At 47.5% G+C, this 5,960-nt stretch overlaps 1 protein-coding gene across 1 annotated transcript; it reads left to right on the plus strand.

Moving 5' to 3' along the window:
- The first annotated feature begins 2,542 nt into the window (after positions 1-2,542).
- LOC123407467 (zinc finger protein CONSTANS-LIKE 14-like) lies at positions 2,543-4,677 on the plus strand. The gene is made up of 2 exons (XM_045100600.1): positions 2,543-2,971; positions 4,273-4,677. Exons 1-2 carry the CDS (start codon positions 2,543-2,545, stop codon positions 4,675-4,677), a joined length of 834 nt encoding a protein of 277 aa, XP_044956535.1.
- Positions 4,678-5,960: the final 1,283 nt, after the last annotated feature.

The raw sequence follows: 5,960 nt of genomic DNA on the forward strand, positions 1-5,960 counted from the left end.
GCGGAGCTCGGGCGGAGCCCTGCTGAGACGAGATCATCACCAACCTCCGGAGCGCCGTCACGCTGCCGGAGAACTCTTCTACCTCTCCGTCTCTCTTGCTGGATCAAGAAGGCCGAGATCATCGTCGAGTTGTACGTGTGCTGAACGCGGAGGTGCCGTCCGTTCGGTACTAGATCGTGGGACTGATCGCGGGATTGTTCGCGGGGCGGATCGAGGGACGTGAGGACGTTCCACTACATCAACCGCGTTCACTAACGCTTCTGCTGTACGATCTACAAGGGTACGTAGATCACTCATCCCCTCTCGTAGATGGACATCACCATGATAGGTCTTCGTGCGCGTAGGAAAATTTTTGTTTCCCTTGCGACGTTCCCCAACAGGTCCCGCTATTGGATATTGACCGAGGAGTCCCTCGGGTCATGTCTACATAGTTCTCGAACCCGCAGGGTCTGCACACTTAAGGTTCGGCGTTGTTTTATACATATTCGAGTTATATGGTTGGTTACCGAATGTTGTTCGGAGTCCCGGATGAGATCACGGATGTCACGAGGGTTTCCAGAATGGTCCGGAGACGAAGATTGATATATAGGATGACCTCATTTGATTACCGGAAAGTTTTCGGCATTACCGGGAATATACCGGGAGTGACGAATGGGTTCCGGATGTTCACCGGGGGGAGGGGGAGGCAGCCCACCCGGGGAAGCCCATAGGCCTTAGGGGTGCCGCACCAGCCCTTAGTGGGCTGGTGGGCAAGCCCAAGAGGGCCCCTGCGCAGGAGGTAAGAAAAATCAAACAGAAAAAAAAAGGGAAAGTGGGAAGGAAGGGAAGGACTCCACCTTCCAATCCTAGTTGGACTAGGATTGGAGGAGGATTCCTCCTCCCCCCTTCGGCCGACCCCTTGGGGCTCCCTTGAGCCTCAAGGCAAGGTCCCTCCCCTCCCTCCTATATATACTGAGGTATTAGGGCTGATTTGAGACAACTTTGCCACGGCAGCCCGACCACATACCTCCACGGTTTTTCCTCCAGATCGCGTTTCTGCGGAGCTCGGACGGAGCCCTGTTGAGATAAGATCACCACCAACCTCCGGAGCACCGTAACGCTGCCGGAGAACTCATCTACCTCTCCGTCTCTCTTGCTGGATCAAGAAGGCCGAGATCATCGTCGAGCTGTACGTGTGCTGAACGCAGAGGTGCCGTCCGTTCGGCACTAGATCGGAACGGATCGTGGGACGGATTGCAGGACGGTTCGCGGGGCGGATCGAGGGACGTGAGGACGTTCCACTACATCAACCGCGTTTCTTAACGCTTCCTGTTGTGCGATCTACAAGAGTACGTAGATCGGAAATCCCCTCTCATAGATGGACATCACCATGATAGGTCTTCGTGCGCGTAGGAAAGTTTATGTTTCCCATGCGACGTTCCCCATCAGAGTCCTGTCAAGGTCAATGCGTTAGTAGCTGCTTTGAGGATGGATCGATTGAAGACGGTGGTGACGGCCCTCGCAACGTGTACGTTGGTGCCCACTGGGAGTGCGCCGGACCGGTGTGTCACCCAGTCCCGGCGTTGTGTCTTGGATGGGGCATCCGACTTTAGATGTTAGGCTTTGGTGCGATGTCTGTTTGGTATTTGGCCCGGACATCCGGCATCCCTTCAACAAAGGGATAAGAGTACCGGCATGTGTTGCCAAGATGGTGGCCTCAGACTTACTGATGTATTATTTTGTAAGGTCTTGTTGAATAATTAATAAAATGGCTGCATGCATCGTCCAGATGCAGTCATGCAGAGGCCCGGGTACATCCTCCTTTTCTAAAAAAAAAAAACAAATGAACTTGATAAGGACGAGGAACGACTCAACATACTTGGTCTGATCAACAACCTTTTATGTGGAGGGCACACGTATTTATAGGACTAGTGCAAGACTGGGCCAATCATGTGGCATGTAACAACCCAAAACCAAACTCAACCAACACTCTCTACTACTCAATGCATATAACATACTTCATTATAACATTACCTATTTTAAGATTTCTTTCGTTGTCTCCATGCATGCAAAATATCTCCACTACTTATCCTTGATCTTTTGACACACACACACACACACATATATATAGCTTTTTTTTATGAATAATGTAGGAGAAAAGAAAGATATATATATATATGTGTCTCACAAGGTCTTGGGAAGGAGTAACAATTAATTTGGGGTTTGTAGAAAGGAACGTTCATGGGGGGTGAGCAGGGACGGGTCCGTCGGGAGTGGCGGTTACAACTCCAGCCGAAAAGGAAGCTGCTCGATCTCCATCCATGCATGCATGCATGCTTTCCTTTCCTCGCTACGTACTACTCCTACCTGTCTATCGGACTTGGCACGCCCGTCAACCGCCAAACCCAACCGCCAACAGAACCTTCCCGGCCTCTCCGGCCCCCGCCGCCTATTTCACCCACCCCGCAGCCCCTTCTCACCGGCGCCGCCACCCCAACCGCCCGTCCGTCCTTCATTGCCGGATGCGTTGCAGCTGGTAGATGAATGTGCAGTCGCCATCGTAATGGCGGACCAGCGCCACCACCACCAGCTCCAGCCCGCGTCGCTCGCCTGCACCAACTGCGTCACCCAGCGCGCCGTCGTCTACTGCTCCGCCGACGGCGCCCGGCTCTGCCTCGAGTGCGACGGCGCCGTGCACGGCGCCAGCCCACTCTTGGCCCAACACCCGCGCGCCCCGCTCTGCGACGCCTGCGCCGTCGCCCGCGCCGCGATCCGCTGCAAGACCGCCGGCAACCCGGCCCCGGCCACGCTCTGCGACGCCTGCGCCGACCGCCTCGCCACGCAGGACGGCGCCTCCCTCGTCCAGGAATACACCGGGTGCCCCACGCCCGCCGAGATCCTCCGCCTCCTCTCCGTCGACGCGCCGCCGTTGCACGAGGACTTCGACGCCTGGCTCGCCGACAAGCTGCCCCAGATCATGCAGGACGTTCAGGTACCTCACCATCTAATTAACACTTGCTTCACTTATTAATTTCTACTTCTCCTCCTCCTTCTTTTACTCTCCCTGATGATCTTGTGCGCAAAATCTTACATGGATATTATTTTCATTGTGTGACTCAATGTGTGTGTGTCATCTTGTATCCATCAAGGGATTGGTATTGACAAGAGAGAATGATGACAATACAAAGTCTGTGAGAAAGTGTGAGTGATTAATGAAGGGATCCATACATATAAGGAATTAGTGGGTAGTGTGTGTGCTACTGCTATCTATCTATCTGTGATGTAAAAAAGGGAGAGATCTCTTTCCTGCCATGATACATGCATGCAATGGTGTATCATATGAATGATTAATGAATGAAGGATACCAGTCCTCCTCTGAATGATTGCTCAGTTTTTGTGATGCAAAGCTTGGATCTTTATCTGACTCACTCACTCACTGACATGACCGAGATTATCTATTGAACCCATATGTTGGTTACTTTCACTATATAAACCACACAAAAAAAAAATCTAGACAAAAATGCAGACACATTTGCTACATACAGAACCAGTGAAGCCTGAAGAAACAAAGAGGCACACCTGAAGGGTTTCTTCCTTACAAAATGTAGTAATTCGAGTATGAAAAATCTACAATTGACGCAATCTAGCATTTTCAAGGAAAACGGGGGACTGCTACATACTTCATATGGATCGAGGCCAACCGTCGATCTTCCAATTTAAGAATCTGAAAATAACTGTAATGGAGTATATATATGATAGAGAAATGATTCCTTTCCCTAGCTAATTGAGCAAATTGTACACACATAATTGAATCAACTAAAAAACTTCCATCATTCCTAGCACACAATTAAATCCAACAATGCTAGCTACAAGTGCCAAGATAGTTTTCGCTGCCTCGACGAATCGACGGCTAATTCCCATCGGATATCTCTTTCTTACCTCTTTACTAGGATGGCGCATGAGTACTCATTCTGTTAATTTGTGGTGCACTCTCTCAAAACATTCATGGAGGATGGACCTCACATAGGCGACGCGAGTGGAACAACCACTATAGTAGGAGATCAAAGAGGCACCAGCAGCAGCAGCTTCGGCTGTGATGATTGGAACAATGCATGCTCAACTTTTGGGCTTGAGAATGCTAATGGAGGATTTGTTGGTCATCACTCAGCTGGGCCTTCACTATCTTATGAGGTAAATATACACATACACATACATACCACTCACTCACTCACTCACTCACTCACTCACAGTTCTAACCCAGTTATTACTGGACAATGACAATAACATTCCGAGCTTGGTTTAATTTCTTGGCAGCGACAGCAGCTGCTGCCACCGTCGATCTGCCAGATCCTGTCATCATCATACTCATGTTATAATCCATCCTCCTCCTCGTGCCAGCCGGTCATGACATCGACTACTCTTCTCCAATCCATGGGAAGCAACGATCACCATCCTTCGCTGCTCCTCGATGGCTTCCCTACTTTCTGCCCTTCCATGCCCCTAATGTCGCCACCGCCACCTCCACCGGAGAATGGCACCGGCTGTCACGATGCCAACCAACCATCACAGATGCTGCCCACGGATGAGCAAGCAACAGCGGCTCATCATCAGCAAGATCCAAGCACCATTGCTAAGAAGCGAGAGGAAAGGGACAGGGCCAAGCAAAGGTACAACGAGAAGAAGAAGAACAGAAAGTAAGTCTGAATTATTATTACTTTCATTTCACAACTCTTTTTATGTACCGATTTTTTTTTGCAACTGATGCGAGCTTGAGTTTAAATTTGAATTTGAATGAATTTTGCAGGTTCTGCAAGCAGATCATGTACGCCTCCCGCAAAGCAAGGGCGGACACGCGGAAGCGGGTGAAGGGCCGATTCGCAAAGGCTAGCAATGAACACCAACACATACTACACTCAGACGCAACATAGATTCAGGCGGTCGATTAGATCAATTTTTTCCTTTTTTTAATCTCTTTTTTACATTCATTTTGCATATAGACAGTGCATATATACACAAAAAAACCAACATTTTTAGTTACATCTTCATTTTATAGTTGTAAATAATGTCTCAACATTACAGTCGATCATGCCTAGGTATACATAGCTCTAAATTTGTGGAGAACGTTGTTGCACCATAGATATTAGCCCTTTTCTCAGTTTTTTTTGGCAGTTTTTTTCCTTTTTTGGGTAGTTTTCGGCTCATTCTTTCTAGAGAGAGATAGTTTTGGGACACATTCTTTTTAGGGAGGTACTTATAGGAATAGGTACCAAGGTGTAATAATTCAGCCCGAATAAATAAAGTAATGGAGTTTCATGCATGTGTTGTCAATGCTATATGATTTTGGTGAATGTATTCTCTGAAACTATAGTTTATTCATAAAAAGAAACAACCGACTCACATGTGTGCATGCCTGCAATCTGACTACTTCTACTCCCTCCGTTCTTAAATATAAGTCTTTGTAGAGATTTCACTAGTGGACTACATACGGATGTATATAGACATACCTTAGAGTGTACATTCAATCATTTTGCTCCGTATGTAGACATATAGTGAAATCGCTTAAAAGACTTATATTTAGAAACGGAGGGAGTACTACTTAAAAATAACCTGAGGTTTCATCTTTCACCGAGTTTTCTCCCCACCACCCTTCGTCCTCACACCCACCATCGCTTTCCCCTAGTTTTTCACCCCTTATGGTTTTCATCAAACCAATATTTGGATCAATTTATGGTATAGAAATATATTCACGGTCCGCAAATAGGTCAATATATTATATTTGGTAACCCAATAAAGGAGATCAATCATGGACACATACATATTTCATCAATTTAAAAAATAGCTGAAAATATATACTTTATAACTAAAACATGATCTTATTTTGTCTATTTGCTTTGCATCATGTTTTGTCCCATATGGTCCTATTTTAGTGTTAAAAAAATACCCCCTCCCTCGATAAAAAACACGGGGACATATCTAGTGCG

Source organism: Hordeum vulgare, chromosome 7H (genome assembly GCF_904849725.1).
Source record: "Hordeum vulgare subsp. vulgare chromosome 7H, MorexV3_pseudomolecules_assembly, whole genome shotgun sequence".
Lineage (NCBI taxonomy): Eukaryota > Viridiplantae > Streptophyta > Magnoliopsida > Poales > Poaceae > Hordeum > Hordeum vulgare.

Excerpts from the sequence above, each read along its gene's own strand:
- LOC123407467 (XM_045100600.1), top strand. The coding sequence starts at position 2,543 with ATGGCGGACCAGCGCCACCACCACCAGCTCCAGCCCGCGTCGCTCGCC. Across the intron at positions 2,972-4,272 it reads AGATCATGCAGGACGTTCAG|CTTGGTTTAATTTCTTGGCA; the intron begins GTACCTCACCAT and ends TAACATTCCGAG.